The sequence below is a fragment of the Protopterus annectens genome, chromosome 1.part2, assembly GCF_019279795.1.
Source record: "Protopterus annectens isolate FY-2018-M chromosome 1.part2, PAN1.0, whole genome shotgun sequence".
In the NCBI taxonomy this organism is placed as follows: domain Eukaryota; kingdom Metazoa; phylum Chordata; order Ceratodontiformes; family Protopteridae; genus Protopterus; species Protopterus annectens.
Window position 1 is genome coordinate 255614899 of NC_056727.1, and position 16867 is coordinate 255631765.

Sequence of the window (16867 nt, forward strand, 5' to 3'; positions counted from 1 at the left end):
GGGTTCTCAATGTCATTCAACAAGGGTACACTTGGTAAGGGGAGTCCTCCCCTTCTTTCCAGGGATTCAAACTTGCCATGCAAACCAATTATCCTAGTTCCCCCAGTTCTTAAACAAATATCATCTGAGAGAGTGATAGAAACAGTACCTCCCTCCCAGGTAGCCGAGAGGTCTTATTCAAAAATTTTTCTGGTGGACTTAGAGACCTTTGCTAGACTTCTCCTTTCTGAATCTTTTTGTCAAGATCCCAAAGTTTAAAATTTTACTCCTTCACACCCTGTTAGCTCCTGCCCCCTTACAGTTTCATGGTAGAGCTAGACTTGAAAAATGCCTACCATCACATTCCCCTTGGCAAGCATTTCAGACATGTTTTAAGATTTTCTGTGCCTGACTCACCTTATCAGAGCTTCATCATTTGACCACTAGCCTAGGTCATATGGGTTATATCCTGCATAGGATATAACAGATGGCCAGCTTTCAAAGCTAGGCAAGGACAAAATTAGCGGTCTGTGCACCAAGCCCTTCAGATCTTTCCTGCCACCAAAGATCGTTCCTGTTGCAGGCTTTTAAGGACTGATGGTCAGCAATATTTCTCCATTGCTGAACAGATGTTCCTTTTGGAGGGAAAACTTTCTACATATATTTTTATGACTAAAACAGTATTTTTTTTCAAATAACTGTTTGGTTTATGTTAGTTTTTTAATGTTTTTGGGACTGTCACCTGGCATTTCTGTCAGTTAATGCTATGTGGTTCACTTTATTACTATTATTATTTTTAGTGTGAATTTCAGTTTTCTTTTTTACATTTACTCTATTTTTTATTGATAATAATGTTATAAATAATTTTTAGGGGCTGAGCAACTGTGTCTTATGCTTGTCACTGTATTATTTTTGGGTAAACACTACTTTTTGATGCTTACCTTTTACTGACTACTGCTTACATCCCTTGTCATATTTCAGTCTTCTTTCTTTCTTTAACTATGTAACATCTTACCAGTTCCTCAGTTCTTCCTTCCTCCCACTAGACACAAGAAAAAGAAAAATTCAAGACAACATTTGCCAGTTCAGCAGGCTACTTCCTTGCCTGAGTTACAGTGGCCATTTTAGGTTCCGCAGGCCACTTGTGTTCTTCTTTTGGCTCATGTGCTGTAGTCCTTTCAGCCACCATGGGCCAGGGGTTAGACTTGTCCTCTGTGGTTGTTGGAGTGTTTTCTGTGGGGATGGGAGAACCACTTTTGCTATTATCAGTGGAAGAAACTGGAAATTCTTTTTTGCCTGACCAGACTATTCCCCAAGTGATGTCTCTGTCTGCTTCTATGGATATTCCTTTTAAAAAAGAATCAGAAAGTTAAACACTTACCTACCCGTGTCTCTGTTAACCTGATTAGGGAAGTTGTTTGGCTTAGCTCAGGACTTAGTTTAGGCTCTACTCATTCTGTTTTTTTTTTCCACGAGAAAAATTCTTCAGTTTTTGAAGATTATCAGTGTGATCAACAGAGAATAGAATTAGAGGGAACACATTCTTTTATTTCTTCTCAGGCTACATATTTTGATTCTGTGGAGTATTTCTTCTAGTTTCCAATGGAAGAATTTTCCTTTTCTGAAACCATATCTAGAATTAATGTTTTCAGCAGGAACAAAATGACATTCCAGCTTCTTTGAAAAAAATTTTATGATTTATTGCAAATGGCATTTCTTCAGCCTGCTGCTGTCCCGCATGTCTTTATAGCTTTGGAGGATGTTTTTTATACAGCCTGCAACATGCCTGACAGCCATCTTGCAGCCCTTAAGAAACCAGATAGACTATTTAAGGTTGTTTGGTCTTACAAGTATCTATTTTGTATTCAAGATCTGACCTTGCAGTGATTTCTTTGTCAAATTCTTCTGCAACTAAACATTCAATAAATGCTAACACCTCTCCCTCTGACAAGGATTGGAAAGCTTTTGATAGATTTGGGGAGAGTATATTCTTCTGCCACTCTTAGTTTTAGAATTCTTAATTGACAAACTCATTTGTTAAAGTTTTTGCTTGCTTCTTTTGAAAATCCGAGGAACATTACTAACAGTCTTCTTCATCTGAGGGTAGATATTCACTAAATGCTCTTATTATTTCTGTTTCTCAAGTAACCAACACGCTTTGAAGTGGTCTTATGACTCTGTTGATGCGTCTTTCAGACCAGCAACGTCTGAGTCTGTTATGAGAAAACCTGCTTGGCTGTGTTCTCAAAATTTACCAGAAGATGACATTTTGAATTCTTTCCTTAATAGTGAAACAGTATCTGGGCCATCTGTTGCTGATATACGAGAAAATTCTATGAGATAAGAAAGCTGATTTTTGACTGATGTTTCAGCCTTTCTTCTGCAAATGTGTTAAACGTTTCAAACCCAATTTATTACCCTTTTATAAAAAGCAAAAGAGGTAGGCTCTGTGAACTCCAGGAAAGTAGACAGTCAAGAAACAATGGCAAGGAGGCTCTGAAATGAATGGGGTTGTCTCCCGAGAACAAGGACACTCCAACAAGCCTGAATGACTGTCTACAAATGGTACCCCCCCCCACACACACACACACACACACACACACACACACACACACACACACACACACACACACACACACACACACACAAACACACTGGTAGTTCATTAATTCTTCTCCAAAATCTGGGTCTCATTTTCCATCTTTGGAAACAGATAATCTCAAATAAATCTCATTTGTTCATAACTATTATTTAATATGCACACACTACTAATTTTATTATTCTCACAGTGATCTTTACTGAAATGCTTGAGTGATTTTCTTTTTTGAACTTGTATCTACTAGAAAACAATATTGAATACTTCTTTGTATAGACTAACTGGATGATGTGTATTCTGCATCTTACTATATGTATGCTATTGTACTTTCTAATTATTATATTTTGCTTACATTTCTGTGGAGCATTTCTTCACAGACCTGAGCTGAAAATGGGCTTCTGACCTAGTCGGACTTTCCCGGTAAACAAATGTAAATAAATAAAAGAGTTATGAGAGTTAGCTATCAGGGGTATAGATAATAGTGTGGAGGGGGTGTGAAAAAATATTTTGAGCTGTTCTCTCTGCTTACTGCTTGGTGCTTCTTGCTGTGGGATGGATTTGCAGTGTTCTTACGACACTCAGTCTTGCTGGCTGGATTCTGCTAAAATTCAAAGTCTGATTATATTTGCATTCACAGTCTGTTGCATACAGAAACTTGCAGAATATACACTGATGAGAGAATATACTTTGCAGCACTTGTCTTTAAGAGCAGTAACCAATAACTTTTTATAATAAACCAAACGGAAACACGTTACAGCTTAAAAGTACTGTTCCAACTTTACTTCTCATATAGTACAGATGATGTGAGAGATATAACATTTACCTTGGGACTTGTGTCCCTACCAAACCTCTCTACCATACCCCTCTAACATAGCTGGATTTATACAGCTCTTTATATACAGTTTTAGTCCTGTAGAAACAATACTAAGCTTCCTTGTTTAACAATGTCTTGTAAGAGACCAGCTTTTCTGACAGTGTGAACATCCTGTATTTTATTTGGATCTTTGTATCTGTTCTTATGTCATATCCTGTTTTTCCATGCAGAAAAACATGTCATTGTTCTTTAAAAGCAGATTTTGCATTTTTGTTCTTGCATACATCCTGTTTTAGTCTGTAAGGGAATAATGTCCATTCTTTAAAAGCAGATTTTATATTTTTGCTCTTGCATAGATCCTGTTATGAGTCTGTAAGGGAAGAATGTCCATTCAGCAGATTCCTTTTCCAAGCCATGGTCATTTAGTATGACTGCTGATCACATATTACTTAAACTTTGTTTCTGCATTTAAGCAAGCCTTTTCTTTCAGCATATTTACAACATAATTAATTTCAGACTGATATTCATAAAATCTAACAGGGTGTACCTAAAATTCTATAGTCCTGACATTAAGTCCCCGTGACTTTTCAAATTCCAGTTGTTGGATTTGTAAAAAGGGAACTACTTTGGTACAGAGATGAGTTTTATCTGAATCCATTTCTCTCATTTTCCCTTCTAGTTTCAATACAGTCTGTAACAACAGATGCCTCAGATTTTGCTTGAGAGGCTGTCTTTGGGGGTAAAAGTGCAGGGTCTTTGGAACAAAAAAGACAGACCAAAAACACATAAACAGACAACATCACAGTCATGTGACATATAATCAAACAGGTGTTTCACATCTTACCCTCTATGCAGATTAACCATGGTAACCTTGATGTAGCAATTCAGAACAAACTCCCTCTACAGGCTTCATACATTTCATCAGAAGAAAACTTCATGTCAGACAAGGTAAGCAGGATCAGGACAAACCCTCTTGAATGAAAACTGAATTAGGATGTATTCCAGTATGTGATCCAGATGTGGAGAACAACTCAGATAGATCTCTGCTCCAGGACGCCTTGCAAGCTGAGCTGGGAAAGCAGAAGCATTCTCATTTCCTTTGAAAGGAATTTTCTTGTATGCCTTCTCACCCTTTCCACTGATATCCAGAATCATTCTGAAAATTCAGAAAGCATCTTCAAAAATCATAGTCGTGACTCCCTTCTGGCACAGGCATCAGTGGTTCTCCTTTCTTTTGGAAATGGCCAAGGGTGTTTACCAACAACTTCGTCACAGACAGGACCTATTCACACAAGACAAGGTTGTTTGATATACCCCATCTTGAAACAACTTCAACTGACTGTCTGGGTGTTAGAATGTTAATACCATTTATAAACCTTTTTCTGAGAACATACAGCAAGTATTAAAGGAGATAAAGAAACCTGCTACTAGAAAATCATATATTAGCAAATGGAAAAGATTTTCTGTTTGGTGCCACATTAAGAATCAAGACACATTTAAGGCTAGCATTTCTCTAGTTTTGAAATATTTGTGAGGGTTATTATACTCTGGCCTTTATTCATCTATCAAGGTTCATCTTTTTGTCATTTCAGCTTGTCTGCCCACTGAACCCACTCTTTCTATGCACTCTCATGTCAAGCTGTTTTTGAGGGGGTTCCACATACCCAAGCACATAGAAAACAAGTAACTTCTGCCTGGGATCATACTTTTGTTTTGAAAAAAAATACCTCTTGCTCCATTTGAACCAGCTCATCAGGCTAATTTGAGGTTCTTAACATGGAAAACAGTGTTACTGATTCACTTGACTTCTACAAGAAGAGTGTTTGAGTTGCAAGATCTTACAGTGGGTTGACCTTATCACACATTTCAGAGTGTTTCTTTGAGTAGTGTGTGCCAAGTTAATCATCTCCTGATCTTCTTTTGAGAACATAAAAATAAGGAAGAAATGATTCTTCATATTCTAGATGTCTACAGTTCTTGACAGAACTAAAACAATCAGAAATTCTAATCAGTTATTCATTTGCTATGAAGTTAAGAGAAAAGGGCCACCAGTTCAAAACAGACAATTTACAAATGGTTATTCCATGCTATTGCATTTTTGCTACTCCCAGCATAATAAGTCAATTCTAGGCAGGGTCAATGCATGTTCTGTGAAGCCCTTGGCTTCTTCAGTGGATTTTTGGAAAGGGGCGGACTCTAAAAATATCATAGAGGCAACAACATGGTCCTCTATACATACTTTTACAAAGCACAACAGACTAGACTCCCTTTCCAGGTCTAGATAAGGCTTTATTAGCAACATTCTCCATGGGCTTCTGGATTTTCATCTTTCCTCCTCCCACTCTGTCTACTCATATAGCTTAGGCTACTGTAGCACTGATCAAAAGATGAACATAATGCAGTTGTGTAAGTAAGATTAGCATAACAGCAAATGTTTGAATAGATCACTGCTGCAGTAGCTGCTCCTTCCCCCCATCTCTCTTATTTGTAAATGATTTTTGTTTGCTAGGTTAAGGACATTGATTTTTGCATCCCTTAGCATTGACCTCTTTCAAGGCTCTAGCCTTCCCTTTTCAGTTGGCATGAAAGCTTTGAAGGGCTTGGCACCCAGATCTCTAATTTTCACCCTGCTCAGCTCCAACTGTCAACAGTCTATGTGTATGGAAGATGCCTTTAAGCTTTGGAAGATGGCTGGCTGTTATATTCTATGCAAGATATAACTCATATTATTTACTAACACAGGTGTACTTTCTCTGCCTTAACCTTTGGACTATCTGCTGCTGCAAGGGCATTTATACAGTGTCTGGCTCCAGTAATTGCTTTTTCTAGACTTGAATGCATTCATATTTTTCCATATTTGGATGATTGTTTTATATTTGTGGATACTTTTTTCCAATTGTCAATAGTCATTAGCAAGTGTTCAGAATCTTCTACTCACTCTGGATTTTCAAGTAAACTTACAGAAATCCTCTCTCATCCCTTCTTGTTTTTCTGGGATGTCTGTTAGATTCTTCACAGGGAAGATCCCATCTTCCTTCAGACAAAGTAGAGATGTTTCTTAAGTTCTTTCTGAGTTTTACAAGCAAAGATATATGTCTGCCAGAAAATTTCTCAGGATTCCGGGATACATGGCTTTTGTGATTCTTATAATTTCCCTAGCAAGATTTTGTATGAGAAAAATCAAGTGGTACCTCAGGTCAGTCTTAGCTCGGTATTTACAATGATTATTTTCTCAGGTCCCCATTTAGGGTTTGTAAGACGGGAGGTTCTGTGGTGCTCCGGTTTCCTCCCACATCCCAAAGACATGCTGTAGGAGGATGTGATGTTCTCAACTGGCCCTAGGTGTGAGTGTGTGCATGTGTGTGCCTTCTGTGGAAGGTTGGGCACTGGGCTGGCAACTCACCACCGTAAAACTCCACTGCCAATCGTTCTGCAGACTATTGTTCCGCTGTGGCGACCCCTAGCCATGATAAGCCGAAAGGAGATGATGAAGATGGGAGGTTGTATGGTGGGTAGCCAGTTATCTTGAATCCAGGTTACCCACTCTCCCTTCCACCTCCTCTTCAGTGTGTCACCTCAGATGCTTAGAAATTAGTGTGGAGAATGTTTTTCAAAGGATTGAAATTGCAAGGTCTGTGGAAGAAATATGACAGACAAAAGCATATATATATATATATATATATATATATATATATATATGGGTCTACTTTCATAGACCGAACGTACGGATCACCGACACACATGTTCCCGACCCCAAACAACCAAAAACACACCACACCAGCAACTCAACATACCGAACACCACAACACCGACACAAAAAACGCCAACAACACAGTGCACACAACAACATATCCACTAACCTTGACCTAAACCCTAACCCTAACGTCCGACACTCAAGACACTTACCCAACCCGCACCCTAACCCTAACTCACTTAACACACCCCTAAACCTCAACACCGTCACTATCGCACACTCACCCTACCTGCACCCTAACCCTAACTCACTTAACCCACCCCTAAACCTCAACACTGTCACTATCGCACACTCACCCTACCTGCACCCTAACCCTAACTCACTTAACCCACCCCTAAACCTCAACACCGTCACTACCGCACACTTACCCTACCTGCACCCTAACCCTAACTCACTTAACCCTCCCTAAAACATTCAGCCCGTCACTATCGCACACTCACTCCACCCGCATTCTAACCCTTACACACTTAACACTACCCTACACTGCTCTACGTCACTTCCACACACTTACCTCACCGGAACCCTTAGTCCGACACCACCGCACACTCACCTTTCCCACACCCTATCCCAAAATCCCTCACTATCGTACACTTACCTGTCCGCTCCCCAATACTACATCTTTCACTTTCACACACTTACCGTGATCAGCTCACGCTGCCGTTGTCGGTCTCTCAGCCGTCGGGATATCGCGTTTTCGGTAACCTACCTGTTCGGTCGTTCCGTCTCGGTCTTCCGGGTGTCGGTGACGTGGTGCTTCTGTCTATGAAAGTAGACCCATATATATATATATATATATATATATATATATATATATAGGTTCATAGGTTGGTACTAGGCTGTCGGCCCTAGGGCCTATACAAGTCTAGCCATAACAATTCCCTGGATATTTCTTCCCACAATATTTACTTCCATGGACCCCTATTTAGCAGAGTGACTGACGTGATCCCCGGGGTGAATTTCTTATCTCCCATCCAATCGTCAAGGTTCCTTTTGAAGAGGGCCAAGGAGGCGCTCTGCTTGACATGTATGGGCAGTCTATATGGGGAGTCTCTGGGTCAGGAACCAATCCCTCCAGCATGTTTTGTTCATTGTGATGACAAGGTTTAGATCCCTGGAGCGTGTGGCTCTAAGGGATTTCTTTAAGTGGAGCATGTCCAATAGCTCAGGGTTTGACATGGCCTTGTATGTTAAGCAGAGGTCACCTCTGAGTAGACGATATGCCACAGAGTATAACTGGAGTTTTTTTAGATGGTCAGCATAGGGCATCTGCTTTAGGCCTGTGATTCTTTTAGTGAGGTATTTCTGTGGCCTTTCCAGCTGTTGCAGATGCCTTGTGATGTACATACCAAACAGGCTGTTGTACTCTATAATGGGTCTAATGAGGGATGAGTACAGTGGGACATAGCCCTCTTTTTTTCTGGATGAAAAGCCCTTAATGATGAGGTGTGTCACATAGAAGGGTTTCCTGACTGTTGTGGCAATGTGGTTATCGAAGGTGAGACCACTGTTCACCTGTGTCCCTAAGTCTCTCATCACACTTTTGGTGTTTAGTGTACTGCCACCTATGTGGTAATTCATGGGTACATGTTTTTTTTTTCCCAAAGAGGATAACTATACATTTCTTGGCATTAATCTTGAGCCTATGGCTCTGGCACCAAGCATCTGTTTCTGTAAGGCCCTTTTGTAGAATACCCACATCATTTGGGGATTCAGTAATGGCTCCATTTTGCAGTCATCTGCAAACTTTGTTAGCCAGAGTCCCTTAGTGTTGGCCTGTACTTCAGAGAAGTAGATGCCAAACAAGAGCTGTCCCAGGACTGAACCCTGAAGTACTCCACTTGTCACTTGTCTGGAGCTGGATTTGGAGTCAGCTACTTTTACAGTCTGGGTTCTGTCAATAAGCCAGTTGGCAACCCATCGAGTGACATAGGGATTTATGACCAGCTTAGGTAAGTTTATCTATAATTCCAGAGTGGGGGATGGTGTTGAAGGCCTTGGCTAGGTTCAGATAGGCTGTGTGGACCACCTTACCCTCGTCCACAGCTCTCTAGACTGATTCAAAGAAGTCATTCGGGTTCAGGAGCCAAGATCAGACCTTCATGAACCCAAACTGGGTGGGGTCCAGTGTTTGAAGGTTGCCAATGTCTTTGTTTATAAGTTCCATGATAATGTGTTCCATGCCCTTGCAGATCAGGCTCGTCAGACTGATGGGACGGTAGTTCCTGGGATCCAAGGTGGATCCCCCCTTGTGGAGTGGGATAACTGCAGCTGTGCGCCACTCAGTGTGCATAAAGCCTGAGGTGAGGCTATGGATTAAACATGACACTTAGGTGAGGTGCCAGTTCATTTTGTAGTTCATGTAGTACACAGCCTGGGATGTCATCTGGTCCCATGGATGCTGTATTTTTAGCTTTGGAGAGTGCGGTTTCTACCTGTTTGGCCGTGATTACCAGAATTTGGTAATCTTTTGGTATTGAGATGGGCCCTTTAGGGGGTGAGAGGGGGTGAAGTTGGCACTAAATCGATCTGCCAGGACATTGGCAATATCCTTGGAATCAGTATATTTAATGCCATTCTGTTGTAGCTCAGAGTAGATCTGAGCATTGCCATTTAGATTCTTGACATAACTATAGAATGTCTTATGGTTGTCTTTGGAATCTTTGGCAATTTTATTTTCATAACTAGCTTTGGAGGATTTTATGAGGAATCTCAGCTTCTTACTGAGGCTGGTAAGTGAGTTTTTTGCATCCTGGGATTTTCCTCTTTTCTGCAACAGTTTCTTCCTTCTGTTGTATAATTTGTTTATGGCAGGGAACCACCGGATTGGCCTCATTTTTTTGGAGGGTGACAGGGGACCACCAGATTGGCTTCCTTTTTTTGGAGAAGAGCTTCTTGGTTCTATTTGGGATGGCATGATTCATGCACAAGTTGATGTGCTCGTACAGTGCCTTAGTGTAGGATTCAGCAGTCATACTTTCAGCTCCCATCTGCATGGGTGTCATGACGTTTGTCACGTCTTACTTGAGTAGCATGAAGTTGGCTTTGGAGAAGTTTTTTACAGAGGTTTCCCTACTGGGGAGTGGGGGTGGGATGTGGATGTAAAGGATGATTAGGTTATGGTCAGACCTGACCAATGAGGGTATGACCACTGGTGTGGAGCATCTATCTCCCATGTTGGTAATTACTAGGTCTAGGACATTGGATCCCCTGGTGGGACAATGGATTAGTTGATCCAGGGCATTGGGCTTTATGAATTTCAAGAACCATTGGGAAAAGGTGTTGGTACCCGAGTAGTTTTCCCAGTTAATGGCAGGGTAGTTGAACTCACCCAGTATTAGGGTGTTTGGTTGTATCTTAATATTTTCCAGTATGTTTAGAAAGGTGTAGTGAGAATCATGGGGCATGGTGGGGGATCTGTAGTAAGCTACAATTTGGATTGCAGTCTTACCTAGTGTTAGTTGCACCTGGAGAATTTCAGATGCATTGTGTTGGGCAACTAGCCTGGGGGTGTGAATATCCTTGGTGAATATGGACACTCCTCCACCTTTAGTGTTTCGGTCTTGGTTTGATTGCCGAAAAGTGTGGTAAGAGTTGTAGTCTGGTATTGCAGGGGTGCTCTATGGAGCCATGAACCAGGTCTCAGTTACTGCACAGATACCGATGTTCTCCATTTTTAGGAGTGCCTCGAGAGAGTGCATTTTGAGGTTTAGACTTCTAGCATTGAGTAGCATTACCTTCTTCAGATTTTGCATGCTTGTATCTGTTACGGTGGTTGTTTTGTCCTTTGAACCTTGCCTAAAAAAAAGCACTATAGGGGTGGCAAGAGCTTTAGCCAGTAACCTGAATCCCAGGGGCGACAGGTGCAGACCATCTCCGGCAAAGCATCTTCGTTTGTCGATCATGTCGTCCCAGGCAGACAGATACTGGATCCCCTTTGAATGACACCAGAAGCTTAGCCAATTGTTGAAGTTAATAATTTTGTCCTTATACTGTGGTATCATTCTGGTCGAAAGCAGGATGTTACTCAGGGCTAGGGTCATACCTGTCTGGGCCACATGATCCGAGAGCTCTTCCATGTCTCTTTTCATGTAGTCCAGGGAGGTACATCTCAAGTCATTCACTCCAACATGGACAATGACAGAGTCATATTTGTACTTGTTGTGGAATGACTTGAGTGCATGCGTTATGTGATGGATCCTGGCACCCGACAGGCAGCTGACTGTAATTTTCTCCTTGTTCAGCCTGGTGAGTGGAACATCAGTGTGCCTGACTATAGAGTCACCTATGACTAAAGTGTTGTGTACGTTGTCTTGCCTTAGGGGCAGTTGTTGGGTGGCACACTGGTGTTGTGAGCTATGTGTCACTTTGGTTGTGACTGGTGTTTGTTTGCATTTCAGCTTCGGAGGTCCTTGTTGCTTGGGCAGGTTAATGGTAAGGGCCTCCGCATATGTGGGTTTATTGTTGCTATGTGTGGATGTTGATGGCATGGGTTTTGAAGGGCTATGTGCTGCTTGAGGTGTAGTGCAGGTGTTAACCTTCTCCTCTTGACTGTCTAGCACAATCTTGGCTGGAAAGAGCTTTGTTCCCAGTTTGGCTATGTAAGTGCATCTCTCACAGGTTGTAGTGTTGGATGGTAGGAGGAGAGGGTTGTCTGTGTACATGAGGCAGTTGCTGCATTGCCCCAGTATGCCCAGATTCACCAGGTGGACAGGAGAAATCACTGGAAGCTGACCCTTGGACATGCCTGTTTAGGTGCTTTTTTTTTGTAAAGTACAAGAGCTGTTTTCCCTTACCGGTGCAAGGTAATTTGCAGTTATAGGCTGTTTAGTGCCTGCAATTAATTTCTCCTTATTAACAAGGATAGTTGAGTGCTTATATCAGTTTAAGGCTTCTCAGTGCTTTCCAGCAGGTTCTAGACCAAGTGCTAGTCACAGAGGTTCAGATTTTAGTGCTACTACTGAGAAACCAGCTAGTTCTAAGGGAAAATTTGAGCAGACTTTCTGGCACCTGGAATAGTTTAACCATATATATGTATATCAAAGAGATGATGGCATGGTAGCAATAAACACTTTAAAAGCCCTAAATAATATTTGGTCTCCAGTACCTTTACACACATCAAACATATCTGTTTGCCTCCTGTCAGAACAAACAGCTTAACAAATTCTGCTGTGAGATTCCTTGCAAGCAGGCCTGGAAGACCCATTTCATTAATATTCAGGATTCTTCTAAAGGTACAGAAGAGCTCCCAAAACATTATGGAGGTGACTTTATTTTGGTCCACACAATAGTGGTTCTTCCTTCTTTGGAAACTGATAAAAGGTAATCACCAGTTTCCCCACAGATTGGATTTAGTCACACAAGCCAGGAGTTGTTTAATACACCCTAATCTGAAAATTCATAGATTGATTGTGCTGATGATAGAATTTGGTACGTTTTAGGCACCTTTTTCTCTGAGGACATACAGCAGGTATTGAATGAGGTTAAAAACAGCTACAAGGAAATCATATTTTTGTAAGTGGAAAAGATTTTCTAGTTGGCTCATCTGCCTCTAGTTCTTCATTATTTGTGTGCGTTACTATCCTCTGGCATCTCTTAGTTCTCTACCAAGGTTCATTTATTGGGTATTTCAGCTTGTCTGCCCTTGGATCCCCCTTCTACTTATTGTCAAGTCAAAAATTATTTGAATGGGGTTTTACATATCTGTGCCTAGAAAACTATTCACTCCTCTTTGAGATTTTAACTTTGTACTTGAAAAGGTTGCTCTTTTTTTACTTGACCCAGCTCATGTGGCTGAATTGACGTTCTTAACATAGAAGACCGTTTTACTAATCACTCTGATTTCTGCTAGGAGAATATTTGAGCTCTTATGGTGAGTCAGCCCTACCTCATTATTTATTTTATTTATTTTTGTTGACCAGGAATGTCCAACTGAGCAAAAGCCCTTTTCAGCTGAGGCCCAGGGAGAAAAGCTCCACAATAACACAAATAACTAATTGCAGACAAACAATAATCTAAAGTAAATATCTGTGCTTACAATAAAGTAAGTAAAACCGTACAAACTAGTTTGCAGCAGTATTCAGACTATGTACACTCTACAAGATGAGTACAAAGAGAAGATACTGAATTATACACAAGGACTGGGTTTCTTTGCGAACAAATCCTTCATTTGTATCTAAAAAGTTGTCTCAAAGTTTATCTTGAGCAGTCTATTTATCTCCCTGTATTTTTCCTGACTTCAAAAACAAGGGAGACAAAATTCTTTATATTCTGGATGTTCATAGGCAGCTCAGATATTGCCAAGAGAAAACTTAGTGTTTCGAGAAAGCTAATCAGCTGTTTAGATCATATGAAGGTAAGAGGAAATGGCAACTATTGTCAAGACAGTCAATTTCTAAACAATTCTCTCGTGCTATTTATTTATTTATTTATTTATTGTTATTCTCACCTTAACAAACCACGTAAAACAGAATTAGGGCCAGCTCCCCTAGGGCTTTGGCTTCTTTGATGGCTTTCTGGAAAGGGGTGGGCTCTAGAAGTATTCAGTAGCCATTTGAAACATCGGACCCCATTAGATCGAGTCCTGAAATATGGAGACTGAATGGCCAAAAGATCAGACATACATATACTAACTCCAAAATTCTATTTCTTGAAATATTCCATTTTCTCCAAGGTAATGGCGATCTAAGAGTTGGTATATATAAGTATGGGAGGGTCTTGCCCCCAGATGGGGGGATGCCGGGGTGGTTTGCACTCCCCAGCAAAAAGACGTTTAAAGGAGAAGATCAGTTTTCAAAATTCACCCTTCTCCTGCATTTTCTATTTTTTTTTTTTTGGCTTGGCATCACTCGGCATTTTGAGTGTCAACATTTCTGTAGGGAGGTGAAGTATTTTAGATGCAACAACTTGATCCTCTGTGCATAATTTTACAAAGCGTTATAAACTGTCTTCCTTTTCCAGGTCTAGAACATGCTTTGCTGAGACCATTCTACAGGACCTCCTGGATCTTTAATCTCTTCCTCCTCCATTTTTGATTTCTAATCTATGGTAATCTGCCCAAATATCTTGGGCTACTGCAACAGTGATCCAGTGCTGAACATAGTAGACTATATTTAAAGCTAAGTGTTAGCAATTAACTTATAAACCAATTCAGTATTTTTCTATACAGTTTATTAATATATATTAGGATGGTTTACCTCAGTATTTGAAGACAATGTTTTGGCAGGCAAATGTTTTGTTTGTAAGAGAGTTATTTTAACTTTCATTGTTTAACTGTTAAAAAATACTTTAACAACTAATTCACTAGATTTTCAACATCTGTATGACTTTCCAATCCTTTAACATTTTCTCTTGTTTCTTCATTTGTTTTACAGTCTAACAGTTTGTGTTACTTTTTATTGTTGAAGTGTTATTGCTTGTTTTTTCTTTTCTTTGATTCCACTACAGTCCAATTCTCAATATCAAATGTGTACATGTGACTCACTTTCTGGTATAAGATTATGGTCTTATCCAAAACTAGCTGAATCTTCTAGTTAATTAAATGTTTGACAGACAGTGCGAACTGTGTATTTTTTATTTTTGCTGAAAAATTTGTTGAGCTTTAACATTTTTTTCAGAGTTTTCACCATTGTCAATCAGTTTTCCTTTTTTTCTATTGTTTACACTAAATAGTCATTATCAAGTCTCACAGTATATGTACCAACTTCTGATATACAGCTGAATACCAGTTCCTTGTCTGAATATGAGATTTAACAATGATGGATCTTGGGAATCCATGTCAACAGGAACTATTTACCATATTATTTATTTGAGATTTTGTGTACACCAGCTATTGTGATATCATTTTGCCTCTTTCTCTGTTTTGTAAGTCTTCCATCTTCTCCATTAGCTATTTATATTGTTGTAATAGAAGTTCCGATTGATATTATTCTTCTATATCTTGCCAAACCAGGTCATTTAACTCATTTTCTTTTTATTTTATCTGTATGTCATGTTGAGATATCTTATTGCTTAATAGTTCATTTTGTTTAATATAGTTTTGCTTTAAATTGTCCATTTTTCTCAAATAATTGTATTTTTATTGTTAGTTCTCATATTCATGTAAGCAATTGTTGTACATATTTCCTTAAGGCAGCATTGTCTCTTTGTGACAGTTTACTTGAGCTCATTCTGTCAGGCAGTTTTCTCACAAATTCATAAGAATGTTGCTTATTTTAAATTATTATTTTTTTTTCCTCTAAAGAGCACCGTTTGAGTCAAGACCTGAAATTGTATTACTTTCTAGACTTATTTAGTTCATTTTCACATGGTTTTATTTACATTTTCCTGTCAGTATTAATAAATTCCTGAAGAGCTATTTCATGCTGTTGTTATTCCATTATCATCTTTTTTTCTAGACTAGGAATTCCCCAAGAAGTTCTTACTGATCATGTCATCCCATTCACGTCCAGAGTGAAATAAGAACATCTCTATAGCACTTGACAGATAGATGGGCTAGTTCAGCACTTTAATAAGACCTTAAAGTCTATGTTATGGCTACAGAACTCGATCTGAGAAACAGAGACCAACAACTTCCACCTCTTCTCCATCATGTAAGGGAAGTACCTCAAGCACCAACTGGATTCTTACAATCTAAAGTGTTTTATGGCAGACATCCACAATGCTTGCTAGATTTTGCAAAAGAAACATGGAAGGAGTAAAACACTCCATTTTAATAGTAATACCCATTTGTTAACCAGATAGGCCTAGTCAACAAACAGTCCTTTTTCAGGGGTAACCTTGAAGCAATGTTTCATTAAGTGACTTGGTCAAGGTCACACAGTAGGCAAATCAAGGCTGATGGAATCAAACCATGGACTACAGGAACAACAGCTCATGCACTTAACCCTCTGTGCCATCTGCCAGATCCCCTTTAAAATATAATAGAGTATTTTATAGACCTTTAGTACATGTTTAGAACTATAACACATATAGTATTAGTCAGTCTTACAAGGTATAGAAAAATACTTCCATAAATGAAATGACAGTGATAAAAATACAAAGCTTGTAGTAGGCAAAAATGCAAAAGTACATTAACAAGTAAAGGTAACAGGCAAAAATGCTAAACTATTAATATACAATATATACAAGAGCTTAATTTACATTTAACATTTAACATGCCAGAGATGATATACATAGGACTGGTATATAGAAGAATGAGAAAAGAACATATGGAGAGGGCATTTAAGACACAACAGAGAGCATATAGTAATAATGTTCATATCACAGAATTCAGACCAGGGGATAAATTACTTGTGTCACCACTGCTGAAAAAATTTCCTTGCAAAGTGACAAGGATCTTATAAAATTGTTAAAAATGATTGAAGTGAATTATACTGTAAGACAAACATGAGAAAAGAAACTAGAATAGTTAAATAAATTAAATGATCTGAAGCACTGGCTATAAATTAAAGTTTCTGCAATTTGTTTGCAGAGAACATTAAGGGCCTCATAGCATGCACAGAAGTCAAACTAGATGAGATCTTATGAATGCCTCGGAAACAAGAAGTAAGAGAATTTGTATTAAAGAATAAAGACATATTTTTCAAAGTTACTTGGCAGAATCACTTTAATTGAGAACAACACAGAAACGATGCCTGGTGAGAAAGTAAATTAAAACTGAACCAAAATCCCAATGACAAATTGTTAAGAAAGAGAAACAGAAAATGCTCAAACTCGGTGTCATCAA

At 39.4% G+C, this 16867-nt stretch overlaps 1 protein-coding gene across 1 annotated transcript in view; it reads left to right on the plus strand.

Moving 5' to 3' along the window:
- The first annotated feature begins 4238 nt into the window (after window positions 1-4238).
- LOC122792348 overlaps window positions 4239-16867 on the plus strand; it is a 461671-nt gene continuing 449042 nt past the window's right edge. The window contains exon 1 of the mRNA XM_044060141.1: window positions 4239-4337. Coding sequence (XP_043916076.1) covers window positions 4239-4337 — 99 coding nt within the window. The remainder of the gene's footprint in view (window positions 4338-16867) is intronic.